Here is a 19668-nt window from a genome sequence, read left to right as displayed (position 1 = left end):
CCAGCGGGCTCTTTGTTCTCGTCTCAAAGTCAAGTTGAACTTTTCCTCTGCATATCACCCGCAGACCAATGGCCAGGTAGAGAATGTGAATCAAGTTTTGGGTGACTACCTATGTCACTTTGTTTCTGCACAACAGGACCATTGGGCCAACTTACTGTCTTGGGCGGAGTTTTCATATTATCACCGAGATTTTGAGGCTACTAGAAAATCACCATTCTATAATGTCTACGGCCACCATCCTTGCCCTCCTCTTCCTCTACCTACTTCTTCTGGGGTACCTGCCGTGGATGTCCAGGTCCAGGATTTTATGGCTATTTGGCAGGAAACCCGGCGATCCTTGAAACACACCTCTACCCTCATGAAGACTCAGGCCGATAAGAGAAGAAGACCATCCCTGATCTTCTCTCATGGAGATTAAGTCTGGCTGCCTGCCAAATATGTTCGTTTAAAGATCCCTAGTTACAAACTAGGTCCTTGGTTCCTTGGTCCCTACAAAATCCTGCGCCGTATTAACCCAGTGTCTTACAAACTCCTTTGTTTGGTAGAAAAAATGAATGCACTCACCACACTGGAATAGTAGCTTGTCAGAAACGGCTCTGTTCTTTATTCAAGAAATGTCATCCTTCAATCTCTGCAAGCTGGTAGACAGACAGGATAACGGGTGCTGCTTCTCACCTGCCTCGCCATCTTCCTGCTTTCTCCATTCTGCATACCCGCCTCCTTGGGTACCAGTGCGTACCAGTTCTCAGAGGTTTAAAGGGCCAGTGCACCAATCAATTAGTGCTTGTCTGGAACTGACCCTATTTAACCCTGCACTTCCTCCTGTTCCCTGCCGGATCTGTGCCCTGTTGCCCTAGAGAAAGCATTCCCTGTGTTATCTGCTATTCCGTGTACCAGTTCTCTCGCTATGTTTCCTGACCACAGTTCCTTGCCGCCAGCCCTGACCTACCTGCTTTTCCCCGACTCTGAGTTCGTCTCTTCCTTCTGTGCCTCGCATCACCTCAGCTGCCTTTGTGGACGAGTCATGCCAGGGGTAGCGACCTGGGAGCCGCCTGCCGCAGCAAGTCCATCCTGCTTTGCGGTGGGCTCTGGTGAAAACCAGCAGCTCCTTAGACTCCACTCCCTGGTGCGGCTCATGCCATCGTCCCCACAGGTACAGCGAATCCACACCACCAGCCATTACACGTATTAATTTTCATGCATGTAGTTATGATTTTTACCAGAAGAAAAACAAAATCAGAACTATATAAGTAGGATATAAATGTATGAACCTACAGAATAAAAATAAGGTGTAATTTTTACTGAAAAATGCACTGCGTAGAAACGGAAACCCCCAAATGTTACAAAATAGCATTTTTTTTTTCAATTTTGTCCCACAAATATTTTTTTTTGTTGAGTAAAATGACTGATGTCATTATAAAGTACAATTGGTGGCGCAAAAAACAATGGGTCTGTAGATGCAAAATTGAAAGGGTTATGATTTTTAAAATGTAAGGAGGAAAAAACGAAAGTGCAAAAGCGGAAAAACGATCAGTCCTTAAGGGGTTAACAGTAGTTGAAGGGGTAATAAAAATGAAGGTTGCTGGAGTGAAGTGTATGGTGGTGCTCTGACACATGCGTAGCAAAAATTCAATAGCAAAAACAAGCAGAAAGATAGTCGGCGACTCACCAGTCTTCGTCTTCAAATTTTGACTTCATTGAAACATACTCACATAAAATGTTACAGGAGATGGACAGTAAAGGGGTTCCAGATGAAGCACTAGTCTGTGCGAAACGGCTACCATTGCCTGCTGTATCCCCCCTCCCCCCTACTGTCCCTCTCCTGTAACGTTTTATGTGAGTATGTTTCAGTAAAGTCAAGATTTGAAGACGAAGACTGGTGAGTCGCTGACTTTCTGCTTGTTTTTGCTATTAATTACATTATTAAAATACATTAATAATAAAAAGTTTTACAAAATTAATTTTAAAAAAATACATTAGTTTAACAATTAAATTTTTTATATTGCGGCTACATTATTATGTCCCTGCCCGCTCACATAAATTGGTCCCTGATTGGAAATTAATAAAAATGTCTCCATTCCAACTGCATCATAAGTTTTTTTATGGTTATCTACTAAATTTAATCAAAAAAGCTAACTTAATCCCTTTTTTAGATTGCTAAAGTAAGAGAAAAAAAAATGTCAGCAAAAACGCCAATGTTAAAACCCACATTTTTGGGGCTCTTTTTCACTCCCATAGACTTCTATCTGAAAAAGACGCCAAGATTTTCCCCAAAAAACGCCAAAGTCTCAACATGAGGTCGTTTTTCTAAAACTGGCAGGGAGCCCAAAATTAAAAAAAAAAAATGAAAAATGCTAAGTGGATTTTACGATCTCTTTTCACAAAACAAAAAATGCAAGTGCACCAGAATTGGTGTTTTTTTGGGGCCTTTTTGCAAAAGAAAAAAAAAAATAAACAAGTGGGGAACCTTGCCTCAAATGGGGTTTTCTTGTAGTAAAAAAAGAGCCTTTTCTGACTACTTAGGTTATGTTCACACGGCAGCTTCCGGATACTTTGAAGTAATGTCCACAGCAAAATTCTGCTGCAGAATTTTGCAAAATTTACTGCCCATTAGGAAGTCCCATTCACACAGCAGAATATCCGCGGCAGACATTCTGCCATGGAAATTTCACATTCCAGAAAATGTAAAGGCCTGTCTTTAAATTGTGTGTAATTTTGGGTGGAACCCCATTGAACTTAATGGGGCTTTAAATGTTGTCAGAACTCTGTGTCTTGAGCAATGTGAGTTCTTTGTGAACTTAGCCTAACGCTGTGATGCATACATTGCATACATTGATCACATGACGCTACAGCCAGTTGCTGGCCTCAGTGTTCTATTCTTGCATGTACATCATGTGACTGCTAAGGCCAGTTATCGGCTGCAGCATCACATGCACCAGGTGTGTGACGTCATCGCAGCACTTCTGCCAGGGGAAACTAGACATTGGGCTGCACTGTAGTTGAAGTGAATTGAGGATTAAGGGTTATGTTTTTTTTTAACTACGTGAAAACACCTTTAAATGGAACCTGTCAGCAGTATCACCTGCACTAACCTGCTGGTACTGCCTGTTAATGCTAATGACGCTGATAACAATTGTGGTTACCTTAGAAGGCTCTTCGTGCACTCTCGGCATTCCCTAGTCATGAGATCCACTGGCTTTTCTTTCCAACAACTCCCTTTTTCATGCTCCCTAATGAATATAAATATTTTCCCTCTTTGTTATTGAGATCCCATGAGTGTGCGCTCAGATCTCCAGCCCTGACTAGATGTGCCATCCCTGACTACCTCCGTACATACGTGGTATCTCTGCAAGCAGTAGCTATGTGCAAAAGAGGGAACATATGAATATTTATTAAAGGGCATGGATAAGGGACCAGCCAGGGCAAAGAATGAGTGCACATCGGGGCAAGGGAATGCTGAATGCACCAAGAGCCTCATTTACATATTTAAATTTTTAACATTATCTCAGGAACAGTTGCACCTAGAAAGATTAGGTAACCACCATTCTGGCCAGTATCACTCGCACTTACAAGCAATACCAGCAGGTTAGTGTGGGTGATGTTGCTAACAGGTTCCCTTTAAGTTTTTATTTCCTGCTTTTCCTCTGTGTAGGATTCTCTGGACCAAAGTGCTCTGTATGAACAAGCTCTTAGCATTGTCAGAGGTAGCGTTGTCCTTTAAATGGGCACTGTCACCAACCTTTTTTTTTATATATATATATGTTGTAGTACTTATGTACTACAACATATCTCTAATATACTTTCATTATATATATTTTTTAATTAAAATATTGTATTTTATATTTGAAAATCGGCCAGGGCAATCGGTCCTAATTCAGTCAGCCTTCGCTCGCTCCTTGCCTGTCAATCAGACAGGCGGGAGCGAGCACTGAGAACTCAGAGGATGCGCGCATTGGATCCCTGGCCTCACACGCCGGCCCCACTTCCCGGCATATATGCTTCTGCTGCTGCCTCAGACTGTCCTGCTCTTGGATATGTCTTTTTCGGGGGGGGGGGGGGGGGGGGGAGAGTGGGGTTTGGGGTAGCTCATTGGCCATGGCCATAACAAAGTTATTATTTTCAACCCAGGGTGCCTCCAGTTGTTTCACCACTACAACTCCCAGCATGCCCTGACAGCCAATGGATGTCAGGGCAAGCTGGGAGTTGTAGTGGTGAAACAGCTGGAGGCACCCTGTAAAGATGAGCAAAGGGCGGAAGTCGCCCCCCCCCCCCCCCAGCAGGCATCAGTGATGTTGCGCCTGCTGGGGAAGTCTGCCTGGTAAGTGAGCACACTACCAGGCAGACAAAAAGGCATTTCTCAGATAGTAAAAAAAAATTACAGGCAGGGAGGATGTTAGGGATAGATGGGCAATAGGCAGGGACAGAAAAAAAAAAAAGGATGGTGGGTGCTACTCTTTAACTGCAATTCTTCTTTAATTATTTTTCTTTTCAGCCAGAAAACATTATGCTGTTGGATAAAACAATTGCTGTGCCCCATATAAAGCTCATTGACTTTGGCCTGGCACATAAAATTGAAGACGGGGTAGAGTTTAAGAATATTTTTGGCACGCCTGAATTTGTAGGTATGTATGATCAGTATTATATTTTTCTTTCTTTTAGGTTGCAGGTAAGTGGTTATAAATGCATCCTCACAGAGCATCTTCATGACCACATGTGACCATATATTTGCAGAACGAGCAGGAGTTATAGAACTAAGAATGCTGCAGTGTTCTGTATCTGGTCATTTCTGGAGATGTCTATAGAAAGCTATTCTTATCTACCTACTGGCTGGACACATGAACATTCATCATGTGTGCTCTGCTGATTCCATAAGTTCTATAGATCAATGGAGAGGGCTGCTGTGCTCTCCATTTGTACCCTGCCTTGAGGCAGCAGCCATTGGCCAACACCACAGGCAGGTCTGGAAAGTCGTTCCACAAACAGTTGTGGATCCTAGAGATGGGACACGTACCTATCAACATTTATTTCACATTGTGTGAATATGTTGTAAATGTCTGTAATTGCATAGATTCTAAATGCAAAAATGTATAAAGGGAAGACATCTGTTGCACAATGCTAACAGTGCCAGTAGTACAGTCAGATATTTTTTCCTATGAATAGACAGATGGTCAGTCATTGGACTGAAAGCTGCATATACCTCTGTTGCAAAAGGTGTTTAACAGTCCCAGTCACAATACATGATTAAAAAATGCACATTGTTAAAGAAAGGCTACCCTTTTTGTACTGTCTTTTTTTTTACTTTAAAGGAGATAAATCAAAGAATGGGGAATTTATAATGCTTCTATGCTTATGGTTAGGCACCTCCAAAAACCACAGTATTTCACTTAAGAGCGGGGTGTGAGACCCTGGTCTTAGTAAATGCCCTGTTATGTTATCTGTACACAAAGCAGTTTGTAGTTGTGTTTTATCTTTTCTTGCAAAAATAATTTAAAGAGTACCTGTCTAAACTAACTCAGACTATGTTCCCTAACTACTCCTAACACTCCCACCCTTAAAAAAAAAATTATGAGCTTTAAAAAGTTGTGTATCTTACCATTCTTCTTTCTTAGCTTTCAGTCTGTGCAGCTTTCAGTGAGGCTCTTTGCAGCTTTCAGTCTGTGCAGCTTTCAGTGAGGCTCTTTGCAGCTTTCAGTCTGTGCATTTTTCAGTGAGGCTCTTTGCAGCTTTCAGTGAGGCTCTTTGCAGCTTTCAGTCTGTGCAGCTTTCAGTGAGGCTCTTTGCAGCTTTCAGTCTGTGCAGCTTTCAGTGAGACTCTTTGCAGCTTTCAGTCTGTGCAGCTTTCAGTGAGGATATTTGCAGCTTTCAGTCTGTGCAGCTTTCAGTGAGGCTCTGTGCAGCAGTCAATCAAGCCCAGTGCAGAGAAACACTCCCTGAGTTTGGTCACCTGCCATTACAAGCAGGAGACAAAAATCTGAGATTTTGACCAGACAGAATGTGTTCTGGCCAAGAAGTGAGACCCCTTTTGACCAGAAGTACACAGCAGAAAAACTCCGATAAAACGTTTAGTTTTTTAATGGAAGCCAATTACAAAAGTTGTTTATTTGGCATAAGCAATCAAATATAAAAAATCACGTTTAATGACAGTGCCCATTTAAATAATACTGGCATTTCACACACCAGTCTTTAGTAAAGTTCAGCAGCCATAGGCAGGGTGCTGAGCTTTGAAATGTACTCTAGTTCCAAGCTAGGATAGATTTCAACTACAATATACACCAGAGAGCTTAGGCGTGTGCAGTGGCCATGTCCCGCTTTAACATAAGCCTTTCTCTCTTGCCATGGCCAGCAAAATTTGCTAAAAGTCTAAATTGTTTGCACAAACCAGGGCTTTTGCAGACATTTGCTACTTAGAACTAGCCATCAACAAGCCCTTTATTGTGGTTCCCTCTACACAGTTTACTGTTTCCAGATACTTTGACGTTCTTGTGCATTTTAGGTTGGATTTGCATTTTAAGTGGATATAAATATGTAATACTTTGAACTAAAAATAGTGTTAAATAACAATGAATAGTGCATATAACATGTGAAGTGGTTTCCGATTACAACAGGTCAGATTATCTCCATAATTTCCAAGGCTGCATTGGAAAATGGAAAGTGCTTATTTCTATCCTTTAGAACAGGATGTCTTCTGTTAACAGCAGCAATGTTTCTGTCTGTCTAGAAGCAATTGTTCTTTTTTAATATGGAACTCCTCTAATTTTGTAAATTGACATTTCAGCTCCTGAAATAGTAAATTATGAACCACTAGGACTGGCTGTAGACATGTGGTGAGTTTCTTTTATAAAGACAATTTAAGATAACTCCAAAGGGACCTTGACTTTTTATACTCATGGCAATATTTCTCTGTTCTAGGAGCATTGGTGTCATCACATACATATTGTGAGTATGAACTTTTATTTACACAGTATCACCTACTGAATGTCAGTGTGGTAGAGTCAATGGGTTGGGTGAAACTACATTGTTTGACCCAGAAAGATTGGAATGGAAGCTATCAGTGGCTAAGGGTCCATTGCTGAAAAAAGTCAAGGGCAGGTGTCCCCGGGAGTTGTCAGTGACATCTAGCAGGCAGCTGTCAGCTCCTTAGTTTATTGACAGACAGGAAACAAAAGACAATATAAGTGGATTTTGCTTTCTGACTTAGGCTTAGTTCACACTGCCTTTATGCTCTGTCCTGTTCTGGGTCAGTTCAGGTCTTTTTTAGTGCTTAACAGATATAGAATCAGTTGGTAAACAGCTGACACCAACAGGGACCTGATGGATCCCTTTGATTTGAATGGGGTCGGGGGATCAGGTATTTTACCGAAGTTGAGCAGTGAAAAAAATTGGACATGCACTATTTTTTTCTCCGCTCAACCCCCTTTGTTCCAACGGAAGGGCTGATGGAACTCCATTTACCGGAGCACAACGGCAGTGTGAACAAGCCCTTAAGTATCTGGATTGTGAAATGACCTGATGAAATGTCCCCTAGTGTCAAGTTAGTGAGCAGTATTATAGTAGTATTATCACCCAGCCAGGACAGCTCAGCTTGCTTATTCATTTATTATAATAATAAGGAAGAATTTATTTTTGTAACTGTAATCTTTATTTATTTATTTACTTATATTCCATAAACAAGATAAACAAAGGTAATATACCGTAAAACATCAAGATACTGAGTCATAATAGAAGAAGAAAAAGTGGATAACAGAAAAGTTGGTTATTTAAAGAAGTCAATGAAAATCATTTATAAACTGAGATGGGGAGATAAGACAAGGAAAACATGTGGGAGGGTAAGGGAGTGGGGTAGGCATTCATTATTTAAATGGCTGGTATTATGGTCCTGGTTAAATTTTAACAATTATAAGTGATGGAGAAATCTAACTTGTTATTAACAAAGCTGTCAGGTACTCAAGACATCTCATCTCTTTTATAATCAAGAGCACATGAAGACAAGTGGGTGGGACAGGTGGGTTGTTTCCAGGAATGAGCTATAATAGTTTTAGCCTGGTTTATATTTGAAGGAGTCATTTAGTTGGTTATTCTTTACCCAACTGTGTAGGTGTGAGGTACAGGAGGAAGGTAAGAGGGTTTTTTAAATGCTAACATTGTGTTTGTGCCAGGTACAGCTACCTTGTATGTAATGAAATTGCTCTATTTGACTCAGAGGCTAGAATTCCACTTGGCTGCCACCATCCGGCCAATCCCCACTCTGGGCTGAAAATATGAATGAGTGATGTGAATTTCTATTCACATCACTAGCCAGCCTGGAATACAGAGCAGAGGTGCGAGCGCTGTATAGAGCTGCTCCGCATCTCTGCTATATTATGGACGATCGCATTGTGTGTCAGGAGTGACACCTGGGGTGATATGTCTATTAGTACAGGAACTACTACTCCCATCATGGAACACTGTTTTCCATGCTGGCAGTAGTAGTACTACCTAAAAAATGTAAAAAATAGAGAAAAAAATAGTTAAACGCACACACACTTTATTAAATATTAATTAAAATTTTGTTATTAAAAATATGCATTTCATGTTTTTGTTTTCTTTTTTTGTTTTTTGGTACCCAACAAATTTTGAAAAAACAAAATGCAATTTCCACTCAAAGGCAAAAAACTCCAGAAAAAAACGCAAGAAAAAATGCCAAAGACATGAAAATACTGTGGCATTTTTTTCTGTCGTTTTTTTGGACCACAAAAAAAAACCAAGTAGAAACTTAGCCTTAGAGCTTATTTATTATTTATGGATGGGTCACTTAAGTTCTCACAGAAATGTCCTTTCATATATAAACCTGAGAAAATGTGATTTTATGTAGGTTATTTTTGTTCTGTCCTGCTAGCTAAATCACAAGGGAAAATGTGTCACAAAAATGTACCAAATATGTGCAAACCACAGTAAACTCATGTAGTGGACAGTGGGCTCTAGGCATCCTAATCTGATACCATATAACACCTACAATCCTCCTTGGAAAACTATCTAATATCAATCATATACCTGGTAACAATAACTACTCACAGTATATACACCTATAATTGTCACCACAATAATCACCACCAAATAATATAAAAAATCAATAAACTTTATTATAGCACAAATATAGAAAAAACAAAATACAACTGGACAGACACCCCTAACCCATAAAATACATATACCCCACAAATGGCATGGGATCCCCGGTCACATCGAATACAATATATTGGAGTATGCCAGATAGTTAATAAATCCTCCATACAACAAGTAAAGGTAATGTCTGTAATACATAAACACACAATAAAGAAAAAATAGAGAACATCACGCTACTGCATTACCTATAACAGGCATACTTCCAGTGGCCATCCAGGGACCCCGTGCACCCTCAATGGATGTCGTTTCGTGGGTCTCCCCACTTCGTCAGGAGAGACCATCAGTTTCTATTATACACCATCAGTCACTGCCCATTTTCAGTGTGCTCTTTCTGTTATTCAGATTAAGTGGAGCATCCCCATTCTTGGGGGAGAACAAACAGGAGACCCTTTCCAATATTACAGCAGTAAACTATGAGTTTGATGAGGAATTCTTCAGTCACACCAGCGATCTGGCCAAAGACTTCATCAGGAAGCTGCTTGTCAAGGACACAAGGTAAGAAGTAAACAAGGACAAAACATTTTCATGTTAAGTTTTTTTTCTAAAGGAAAATGAACATAAGAAATATGGGTTGACTACATAGTTTTCTAATAGATACATTTTATTTTGATTTTATATAAACTGTGTATGGCATTCTTAGTATACTGAGAAGGAGAAAAATACTGAATATGTGCTAGCTATCAAGACTCATCACTGGTGGGGGCAAAATAAACTCCTTAGGGAGTAAAATAGCTATTTGGCATGTATAAACATGTATTAATAGAAAAACCACATGAAATACATGACTTGTGAAGTCAATTATATTCTTCCTTAAAAAGATTAAGTGCACAATAGGAAGATGCAACAGAAAAACAAAAACAAGAAAAAATATAATTGTAAAACTAATTGGGAGATGAAATGGGGTGAAAGCGTGTGCCTCACAGAACATTCCGAGATTGGAAATATTGTCTTGCCATTTATGGAAGCAAAAAATCAGTATTTAGAGCTAAGTGCAACATTCATAGATGTCTGAACAAGACTGCAATGGACTTAACCACCTTAGATGTGTCAGTTGTTTTGCCTTTATAGGAAAATGTAGTTCCAGATCATGTCCTTTCTTGTGTGCTCTTGACTTTCATCAAAGCACTGATGGGGAAATTTATCGAAACCTGTGCTAAGAAAAAGTTGTGCATAGCAACCAATCAGATTGCTTCTTAAATTTTTAATAGGCCTCTGAAAAATTAAAGAAGAAATCTGATTGGTTGCTATGGGCAACTTGTCAACTTTTCCTCTACACAAATTTTGATAAATCTCCCCCTAATTGTTTAAGATAAGTGAACCAAGCAAATTAAGCAAGATAAAGAACAACTCCAATGAAATGGCATAAAATATCACTACAAAGTCAGCATATTGAAAAAAAGAATAAAAACTTCTAGTATTTGGGACCTTTAGTCATCCATAGCTTTATGGATTTGTGGTGCAGAATATAAACTGTACAACAAAAATAAAGAAACATAGCCGCACATCCACCATTTGTATTTTGATCTACTTGCTTCTCAGCATAATTTTAAAAACTAACAGGTTGTTAGTATACATTTTGATCAAAAAGTACAAGCCCACTTGCCAGAATATAAACTGACAGTAAGTGTCCCTCCTCTGATCAGTGGTATGGCTGGAAAGTTTGTATCGCTGATAGGAGAAGAGAGATATTGAATTCACTGTCCCAACCAGTCACAGGAAACTTGCAGATGCCTATATTTAAAGTGTCGGTGGCAGTGCCTCATAATAGTAGCACTCTAGATACATTTCACCAGATATTCTCCTGATCAGCAAGTGACACTACAGACCCCCATAGGATCAGTTAGAAGGGGTGATTTCACCATCATACCACATTGTCTTTTACTACCTAATGGACTAAAAGACTTAGCAAATGTTGCAGGTAAAAACTATGGAGGAGATTTATCAAAACCTGTCCACAGGAAAAGTTGCTGAGTTACTTATAGCAACCAATCAGATTGCTTCTTTCATTTTACAGAGGCCTTTTAAAAAAATGAAAGAAGCAATCTGATTGGTTACTATGGGCAACTCAGTAACTTTTCCTGTGGACAGGTTTTGATAATTCTCCCCCTATATGATCTTAAATCCAATGGTCCACCCTTTTAGGTTGCCACTCACAATGTGCATTGATCTTTTCTTCAGGAAGCGTTTTACTATACAGGAAGCTCTTTCACATCCATGGATAACAGTGAGTACAATCTTAGTATCCTTGCATGAGACTGGAGTGTAACATGTGAGATTCCATCAAGTAGCTATATTTCTGGTGGTTGTTTGGTTTTCAGTGTTGTTATTATCTATGGCACATTCCAAGAATAGGCATTTATAGTTATGAACTAATACAATCTATGATGTACTTGGGTGGTGCAGTTACAATTTGATACCATTACATTCCAGAACAGACTGATACAATTTTTATTTGGTCACTATTTTGCAATGCTGAATTTTCTGTTTGTGAAAGTGTCACTTTCTTACACCCTAACCAGAAGGAGTGGACTACTTACTGACCTATTTACAAGTTAAAAAAGCATGGCCTGGTGTGTTGTGCAATGTTATATCCATGAAAAGGTCTGTGGATTCCTTACTCAGCATGACTTTGTGCATCCCCGTTTTCTAGAAACATTTATGGACTTGTTCTGGTACTTATGTCTCCTTTTTACTTTAAGACACTTCAGTCCAAAGAGGAGAATAAAATTCATGATACCAAGAGAACAGCCATGCGGAAACTGAAGGCTAAGAGGTTAAGGGAATATACAATGAAGTCTCATTCCAGCATGCCCCCCAACAACACATATGTTAATTTTGAGCGCTTTGCACAAGTAGTAGAAGACCTGAAAGGTGCAGAACAAATACTAGGCTCCTTGGCTACAAACTATGATTCTCTACAGGAGGATGTAGAAACATTGATATCTATCTACAATGAAAAGGAGGCTTGGTATAAAGAAGAGAATGAGAATGTTAGACACAGTCTATCTCAGCTCCGATATGAGTGTCGAAAAGTGGAGTCCATGAAGAAGAACCTAAATCATGACGTTCACTTTGTAGAATGCAATGTAGAAAGTGTTTCTGGAAGGTATAAGGACTTAGAGACACGCTATGATTCTCTGAGCAAAGGACTTTCAGAGGATATTAAAATGATTCAAGACTTGGTAGATGGATTTCCAGCAGGAAATACTGGTTATGAATGTAGGAACTTTGGTGCTGTATTTAACAGAGATTTAAGTGAGTCGTTCATGGGTCTCTTAAATGGATCATGTAGTGAAGATCTTTTAGAACGACTAAATCTCAGAAACACAGACCCTAGGTTTCAATAGGCCCTGCAGTGAATAATTCATATGTAGAGCATATGTGGAAAATCTGTATAAACATGACATATTCAATTATATATAGATTCAGATTTTGTTTTCTATACGGTATATTTATTACTAGAGAGTGTCCTTTATGCTAAGAATATGATCTTGATGCATGTAACATTGGCTCTACACTGTACTACTGTGGTCACTATCTCTGTAGTGTCTCTTCTTCACAAGCAATGATACTCAAATTAATCTGATTTACCGTAATTACAATCTTTATCATTAAGACTGCCATCTCAGTCAACCTATATAAAACTCTGGATCACTACATGTATTTAACAAAAAAATGGCTTTATCACATAGTGTACATGGTCATTAGGAATAGGCAGGCAGCATAATGTGATTTTTTCACATTATGCAATAAATGTTTTCGTATTGTTATGTTTCTATCTTATAGAAGTACTAGCTGAGTACCCGGAGTTGCCCGGTTTTTCCTTCCTAATCTTTGTTGTGGAGGAAAATAAACAAAGGAGGAAGCTTTTGACTTCATATCCCGTCCTCATATATTGTTGTCATATCCCAACCCCATATCCCGTCCTCCTATCCCGACTTCCTATCCTGACCTCCTATCTCGTCCTCCTATCCCGATCTCCTATCCCGTCCTCCTATCCCGACCTCCTATCCTGTCCTCCTATCCTGACCTCCTATCCCGACCTCCTATCCCGTCCTCCTATCTCGACCTCCTATCTCGATCTCCTATCCCGACCTCTTATCTCGACATCCTATCCCGACCTCCTATCCCAACCTCCTATCCCGCCCTCCTATCCCGTCCTCATATCCCGTCCTCCTATATCGACCTCCTATCCCGACCCTTAATATGTGTACCAAGTATTGAAAGATCTCCAGGCGTACGGAAGTTATGTAGGAACATACATTTCCCATTGATTTGAATGGGACTTTAAACAAAAACCCTGACCCTCACAAATGGGGGTAGTTAAGGGTTAAATTAACTATCCTATATTTTAAGTGGACATATAAGTAATGTGTGACCAAGTATTATCGAAATATCTCCTGCCGTTTGGAAGTTATTCAGAAACATATATTTCCCGTAGACTTGCATGGGACTTTAAACAAAAACCCCGCCCCTGGCAAATGGGGGTGAGTAAGGGTTAAATTACCTATCCTATGTTTGTGGTTGACATATAAGTAACATGTGTGCCAAGTTTCATGTTAATATCTTTAGCCGTTTGGACGTGATGCTGGAACATACACACACACACACATTTAGGGATATTTATCAAAGCTGTCTATGTCCCGCATCAATATAGACCAAACTACAGAGGGTTAGTCTGGTCTATTGTGCGCCTAATTTATCAAATGGCGCACGGCTCTAAATTCTGTGCACAGACTGCATGATCTATGCTTTAGTCTATATTTAAACCTGCTCCAACATGGTCTGACATTGCGGCGTACTTTCAGCCGAAGCGACTTGTCGCTGAAAAGTCGCTTTTGATAAATTCAGCACCAATGCATTTCAGTCTAAAATAGACTAGAATGCATCATGTTCTAAAAATCCTCTAGAGCAAAAGTCGCAGAAAAGTCGCACATATTCAGACTGCGACTTTCTGTGCGACAAATTTAGACAGGAAAAACCAGTCTAAATCCTTTGATAAATCTCCCCCATTGAGTTTTATATATAGATGGATTGATAGGCAGGGAAGCCAAACTTTCTATTGTTATTGACTTTGTATTTATTCGATGTTGATAGTAGAAGTTGAATACTGTAAACTAGTTAATTATAACACTGGTTAAAATGAGAATTTTTTGTCACTACAAGTAACAAGAACGTTCATTAAAAACCCAAAATGATGTGTATCAGTAGCATGTTTCTAAGCATATTAGGCTCCAGTCTAGTTAAGTTCATTGTATTTCACCTCTGTGTAGTATATGTGATTACAGAGACTTTTTTGTTTTACAGACTATTAGTCCATAAGATATGGACAGTTGCTAAAAGCTCATATTTATTAAGCCTGCGGATATTGACAGCATGTTGTGGTCTACTCATAAAAGTATATATCAAGCTATATTCTATGCACTGTTTATTTAAAAAATTCCAGGAGATTTTGGACTGCTATTTAAAATGGAGCTTTATTAATATATAAAGCTGCAGGCGTGTGTATCTTTTAGGTATAAAGTATATAAAAACATCTGTCTTTGATGTAACACAGTATGTTAGAATCTAAAATCAGCATTGTTCTGCTGTGCAGATGTGAGTTAATAAGGTAAGTGAGGGGGCTCTGCCATAAGGTCACTTTATTAGTGGCTCAGGCAGTGCCACCTGCTGTGAGAAGGGGAGTGGCAGAGACGCAAATTTTCAGGTAAAAAAGAGGTCTGGGTAGCTGAAGGAGATAATGGGAAACGACGGTGTGGGACACTCACTCATCATCTTGGCTTGCCAGGTAATGCAGCTCTGCCCACTGCCTGCTGATAGTCAGGCCCGGCGCTTCCATAAGGCAGACCAAGCGGTCGCTTAAGGGTGCATGGACCAGAGGGCGGAAAAATCAAGGACTTTTTATTTTATTTTTTTAAGCCGTGTTGCGCCCCGCCGCTCGCTGGGCTGTGTTGTTTGTGCCGTGTGTGTCGCTCGCTCATAGAGCGGCGCCCACGGCAGCAGAACAGTTACTCTCCTGGGAATCATGAACAGGCTTCACTGCTACTTCACATGCTCCTAGTGCAACCGCACACCTCCCCCCCGGGACCGCAGATAAATCAAAGCTGCCCTGTGCAGCCGGTGCAGGGGCCCCTCACAAAACACATATGAGCAGCGGCGCTGCACCGCCGCTGCTCACTGTTCTTAAGTGCCCGCTGCGCTATTGTGCGCCGCCGGAACTTTAGACCAATTGAATTTCCCTCCTGGCGGAAGCGTCAGCGTCATGTGCTGAACGCTTCCGCCAGTGAGGATCCTGCGCCCGGGCAGCAATAACATGAGGGACTCTTCCTGCAGACAGAACGCCGCACAGGTGAGGGTGGGGAGCGGGGATTTTTAATGCAAACGGGAGGGGGGGTTGAATAGAAGGGGTAATTAATAGAAGTGCGAGTGTTAATGGAAGCAAGGGCAGGAGGGGTGAATATAAGAAGGAGCGGGGGGGGGGTTTAATGGAAGCAGAGGAGACAGTGGAAGCAGAGGGGAATGGATAACGGAAGCAGAGTAGGGGGGATGGATGATGGAAGAAGGAGGAAGGGGGGTTAATGGAGACAGGGGGGGATAATGAAAGCAGGAGGGCACAAAGGAAGAAGGAGTGGGGGGGTTAATGGAAGCAGTGGGGGATAATGGAAGAAGGAGCTGGGGGAGATGGACAATGGAAGCAAGGGGGGTAATGGAAACAGGCGATGGATAATGGAAGCAGGGGGGGTAATGGAAACGGGTGATGGATAATGGAAGCAGGGGGATAATGGAAGCAGGGGGATGTATAATGGAAGCGGGGGAATGGTTAATGGCAGCGGGGGATGGATAATGGAAGCGGGGAGGATGGATAATGGAAGCGGGGGAATGGTTAATGGCAGCGGGGGATGGATAATGGAAGCTGGGGGATGGATAATGGAAGCGGGGGGATGGATAATGGAAGCGGGAGGATAGATAATGGAAGCGGGGGGATGGATAATGGAAGCGAGAGGATGGATCATGGAAGCGGGGGAATGGATAAGTCGACCACCACCGGCCACCAGAACTCCCACACGCAAGTACATATAATGTAGTAGATGTGACCTGCAGTCCTATGTAACATCAGAGATAACACAGTGATAACCCTCTGAGTACAGATAATGTAGTAGATGTTACCTGCAGTCCTATGTAACATCAGAGATAACAGTGATAACCCTCTGAGTACAGATAATGTAGTGGATGTGTCCTGCAGTCCTATGTAAAACCACAGATAACACAGGTAGCATCTACTACATTATCTGTACTCTGAGGGTTATCACTGTGTAGTCTGTGGTGTTACATAGGACTGCAGGCCACATCTACTACATTATCTGTACTCAGAGAGTTATCACTTTGTTATCTGTGGTGTTACATAGGACTGCAGGGGACATCTACTACATTATCTGTACTCAGAGAGTTATCACTGTTATCTGTGGTGTTACATAGGACTGCAGGTCACATCTATACATTATCTGTACTCAGAGAGTTATCACTGTGTTATCTGTGGTGTTACATAGGACTGCAGGTCACATTTATTACATTATCTATACTCAGAGAGTTATCACTGTGTTATCTGTGGTGTTACATAGGACTGCAGGTAGCATCTACTACATTATCTGTACTCAGAGGGTTATCACTGTGTTATCTCTGATGTTACATAGGACTGCAGGTCACATCTACTACATTATCTGTACTCAGAGAGTTATCACTGTGTTATCTATGGTGTTACATAGGACTGCAGGTCACATCTACTACATTATCTATACTCAGAGAGTTATCACTGTGTTATCTGTGGTGTTACATAGGACTGAAGGTAGCATCTACTACATTATCTGTACTCAGAGAGTTATCACTGTGTTATCTGTGGTGTTACATAGGACTGACTGCAAGTGACATCTACTACATTATATGTACTCAGAGAGCTATCACTGTGTTATATGTGGTGTTACATAGGACTGCAGGTAGCATCTACTACATTATCTGTACTCATACAGTTATCACTGTGTTATATGTGGTGTTACATAGGACTGACGGTGACATCTACTACATTATCTGTTCTCAGAGAGTTATCACTGTGTTATCTGTGGTGTAACATAGGACTGCAGGTGACATCTACTACATTATATGTACTTGCGTGTGGGAGTTCTGGTGGCCGGTGGGGGAGTGTGGTAATCGACTAGGGGGGGCTCCAAAATGGAGCTTCGCTTGTGTTGGCAGAAGTCCTTGCACCGGCCCTGCTGATAGGGTGCGGGTGGAGTATGGCAGTGTGAGCTTCACCTACTCCTTTCCCCTTCATCCTCTAGAGCGCACACATCTCAGCTTCCTGTCATTGCTGAGAGCACGCACTTCGGGTGAACAGGGGATGAGGAAGCACCGTAGGAGGACGTCTGCGAAGTTCAGTAGAATTTTGAAATAGGCTGTTATCTGTAGCCAACACCAGCCAGTAATGATTGACATCAGAGGTCACTGTGATGTTGCTCATTTACGGGTTTACTTCCACGATCAGTAGCCATTGTAGCGTTTAAATAGTTTTGGCATGCATTTCAAATGTCGAGTGGCCTGATCTGCGGGTGCTGATCTAATAGATCAATGTTATGCATATGTATTACATTGATTTATATAAGCAATTAAATGACTGCTTATAAAAGGCCTCTGAGGGGACTAAAAAAGTGTTAAAATTGTGATGACCTAACTAGGTACCTAAATGTTCTGTGAAATGTCCTGCTATAGCAGCCCCCATTGCTTTCACAGTTATAGGGAAACCCCTTGTTACCTAATTATCACTAGATGTGGAGTTTGTGTACTGTATAAGGAGACTGTTTCTGAGGACTGCATAAACCAGTAACAGAAACCCTGGTTTTATCAATATTTTACATCTTCTAATGCAGCCAACATATGACATTGCTGGTTTTCTCCAGGACACCAAGTGCAGAGAGGTAGTCCTCCCCATCATGAGTGTGCCCTCAGTAGTCCTTTATATTTAGTTACAGCTGCCAATCAGCAGCAGGTGAACAAGGGGAGAGATGCGGCACCCGGAGTCCTGAATATTGGAAGAATTGCTGCATTACATGATGTGAGGGTCCTATTAGGAGGGCAGATCTATGCCCACTACAAATGCTTGACTAGCAGATTGGTGCCCATTTAATGTGCCCTTTACACAGCACAATGATTTTGTGGCCAGGGCGGCATGAACGATCGCTGGATCATTTGTACAGCCCTAAAATTTAAATCACCCCCCCCCCCTTTTCCTATTTTTCAAATAAAAACAACATAAACTTATTTTATATTGTCGTGTTCGAATTGTTTGACCGATTAAATAAACTATTATTGATCCCATTCGGTGAAACAAAAATGCAAAAATTAAACAGGCTGTGTCCTTAAGGGATGAAATGCACAGTTTTATTAACGAAGACTCTGTGCTAGAAGCAGGAAAAATGGGCAAGCTTAAGGATTTGAGCTACTGTAATGGCAGCTCTTAAATGGTGTTCCTAATATACATCAATCAATATGTACTATTAGTGGTCCAAGGCATGAAACCTGGTGAACCATTAATCAAACTCATTGAAGCAAATGGGGATTAAAGACTGGCCCACCTGGTCTTATCCCAATGAAGAGCTACTTTAATACCTGCTGCTGAAAAGTTTAAAGCTGAGCTGGCTATAATAGAAAGGTGTCAGAACATAGTACATCACAGTTAGCTTGTCTGGTCTACAGTAGAAAGTACCTACAATCGTCACATGAGCCTCAGAATTGGATCATGAATAAATGGGAGAAGGTCGCATGGCCTAATGAATAGTGATGAGCAGCATAGGCCATATTCAAATTTGCGAATATATGGATGAATATTCGTCATATATTCGCGAAATTCGCATATTCGTTATATTCGTTTTTTCCGCATATGCGAAAATATATGCGCATATTCACGAATATTGAGCCCTCCCTTCTTTAATGGTATAGGGAACTGTGACTAGTGCATTAACTCTGTGATTTTTTGCCTATTGAAATCAAAAGGCCCATTGTGGTCTATGGGGAGCTCACGGCATTTAAAACAGTAAGCTAAGCAGCACCGTCTTGGCAGCACAGTGGATGGGAGACCACCACAGGTTTGAGTCCCGGGGTGGGACAGAGTTTTACAGTGTTGTGGTTTAACTTTACTTTCCTGGAAACGCTGCTGAGTTGCCCATAGCAACCAACCAGATTGCTGCTTTCATTTTTCACAAGGCCTCTGCAAAATGAAAGAAGCGATCTGATTGGTTGCTATGGGCAACTCAGAAACTTTTCCTGGAAAAGTTTCTGAGTTGCCCATAGCAACCAGATTGCTTCCTTCATTTTTCAGAGGTCTTTTCAAAAATGAAGGAAGCAATCTGGTTGGTTGCTATGGGCAACTGCACAACTCTTCCTCTACACCAGTTTTGATGAATCTCCCCCATAGAGGGAGATTTATCAAAACCTGTCCAGAGGAAAAGTTTCTGAGTTGCC

General features: G+C 41.0%; 1 protein-coding gene across 6 annotated transcripts in view; it reads left to right on the top strand.

Annotated features, from left to right (window-relative positions):
• DAPK2 (death associated protein kinase 2) overlaps nucleotides 1-19668 on the top strand; it is a 138018-nt gene that overhangs the window by 80768 nt on the left and 37582 nt on the right. For 4 of the 6 annotated variants that reach the window (XM_056572878.1, XM_056572881.1, XM_056572879.1 and 1 more), the window contains exons 5-10: nucleotides 4493-4622; nucleotides 6776-6824; nucleotides 6910-6936; nucleotides 9502-9654; nucleotides 11338-11383; nucleotides 11859-14537. In XM_056572878.1, the coding sequence (XP_056428853.1) occupies nucleotides 4493-4622; nucleotides 6776-6824; nucleotides 6910-6936; nucleotides 9502-9654; nucleotides 11338-11383; nucleotides 11859-12506 (1053 nt within the window). In that variant the 3' untranslated portion in view covers nucleotides 12507-14537. Of the gene's footprint in view, nucleotides 1-4492; nucleotides 4623-6775; nucleotides 6825-6909; nucleotides 6937-9501; nucleotides 9655-11337; nucleotides 11384-11858; nucleotides 14538-19668 lie in introns of those variants that run through there. The other 2 variants (XM_056572877.1, XM_056572882.1) reach the window with 2 other exon arrangements.

This window comes from Hyla sarda, chromosome 4, assembly GCF_029499605.1.
Source record: "Hyla sarda isolate aHylSar1 chromosome 4, aHylSar1.hap1, whole genome shotgun sequence".
Classification (NCBI taxonomy): Eukaryota; Metazoa; Chordata; class Amphibia; order Anura; family Hylidae; genus Hyla; species Hyla sarda.
This window is presented reverse-complemented; position numbering and strand designations above follow the sequence as displayed.